This window comes from Asparagus officinalis, chromosome 4 (assembly GCF_001876935.1).
Source record: "Asparagus officinalis chromosome 4, Aspof.V1, whole genome shotgun sequence".
NCBI classification, from domain to species: domain Eukaryota; kingdom Viridiplantae; phylum Streptophyta; class Magnoliopsida; order Asparagales; family Asparagaceae; genus Asparagus; species Asparagus officinalis.
The window spans coordinates 26,446,645-26,448,076 of NC_033797.1; the positions used below are offsets into that span (position 1 = coordinate 26,446,645).

The 1,432-nt window shown below is 36.2% G+C and overlaps 1 protein-coding gene across 1 annotated transcript in view; it reads right to left on the reverse strand.

Moving 5' to 3' along the window:
- Positions 1 to 1,432, reverse strand: part of LOC109837023 (syntaxin-41-like) — a 6,393-nt gene that overhangs the window by 1,237 nt on the left and 3,724 nt on the right. Inside the window, exons 5-7 of the mRNA XM_020405103.1 lie at positions 446 to 523; positions 254 to 319; positions 92 to 172 (exon numbers count right to left, since the gene is read on the reverse strand). Of these exons, the coding sequence (XP_020260692.1) occupies positions 92 to 172; positions 254 to 319; positions 446 to 523 (225 nt within the window). The remainder of the gene's footprint in view (positions 1 to 91; positions 173 to 253; positions 320 to 445; positions 524 to 1,432) is intronic.

Consider the following 1,432-nt stretch of genomic DNA (forward strand, 5'->3'; position numbering starts at 1 on the left):
CCTCCTCTCACCTCAATCAAACAGAAAAAAGTAGAACAGAAAACACGCGCACACGCACACTCATGCAAGTACAGAGAAAGAAAGAGAGAACCTTTTGCAACTGCTTAAATCCTTGTTCAACTGATGCTGCAACATTCTGAACGTTATAGTCAATCCGGTCTATGATGGTTCCCTGCTCATTGAAGCAATTCAGATTTGATTAAAAAAGACTACTACAAACTGCGTGCTCATGTTAAAAAGCTCTGGATTGTACCTGATCTATTACAAGGATAGAGAGGTCCTTCATGATTTGAGCAAGGTCGTTTACTGATTCTACAACCTAAAGAAAAATTTCCAGCCAAATGATGAGGCCGACTGTAGTAAACTTAGTGAATGACCAAAAGATTGCAAACCAAGCATAATGGCCTTGTTTTTTCAACATAAAAATTAATGATGAATCTCCTACCTGTGCAATCTCTTTTTCCCTCTCTCTCGTGAATGCCTCACTTTTTTTCAGCTGAGACATCTGATGATCATTAAAACCCTGTAGGGAAGTAAATATAATACACCTCAGTAAGTATAACTATAAATGAATATTCAACAATCGAGTGAAAACTACGGAAAATTCCTGGGACATTGGAAATCAAAAGTCACAAGATTTATCCACTAGACTCATTCGCTAGCATCCAACCATAATAGGGACGGAAAAAGGTTATCCACACATGAAGTTCCTGAAATAAAATTTTGAAGACAACTGGAAATTTTCTTCACATAAGTGAAGTTGAGCATGGGGACTATAAGCAAAAAGAGTAATTGTAAACATCCACTGTTGGATTCGTGAGCTATAGCCCTCTATTTCGTTAGTCTTAACAACTACGATGGTATTGACAAACACCAGAAGTTCTCTATTTCATTATAGTTCTCTAATTTCTCTGGGTGTTTTTCAATTAAACTACAGCAACTAGCTTCAACCTGATGGTAACCGAATATTTATTTGTACCAGGTACAATATTGCACTTCCTTTGCACTGATTTTAAGCTGCCAAGTCCAAGTTGGAAGCATCAAACACAAATACTACAACAGAGGCTATATCCTAGTTAACCTCCAAAAGAGTGATTACTGAGAAAATACCCAAAGAAATTAGTATTATGAAACCCCTGAGAGTTTGGCCACTTCCTATGAAACCCCTGAGCATTATTCTTTAATTACAAAAACCTCCACCATTTAAAAAACTGTTAACTTTCTTTTAATTAGCATGTGCAAATCAAATGCACTTTTATATGCCAAAATTGCCCTCATTCTCTTCCTCTTAACATAATTCCCTCATGCCATTTTAAGTTCCCTTTCTCTTATTGAATTTTATAAGCATACGTTTGGATATGATCACAGTTCCGATTTCAGAGATGAGCTCAAGTATGATCTTCTACTAATTTTCTCTTCATCAACAATCATT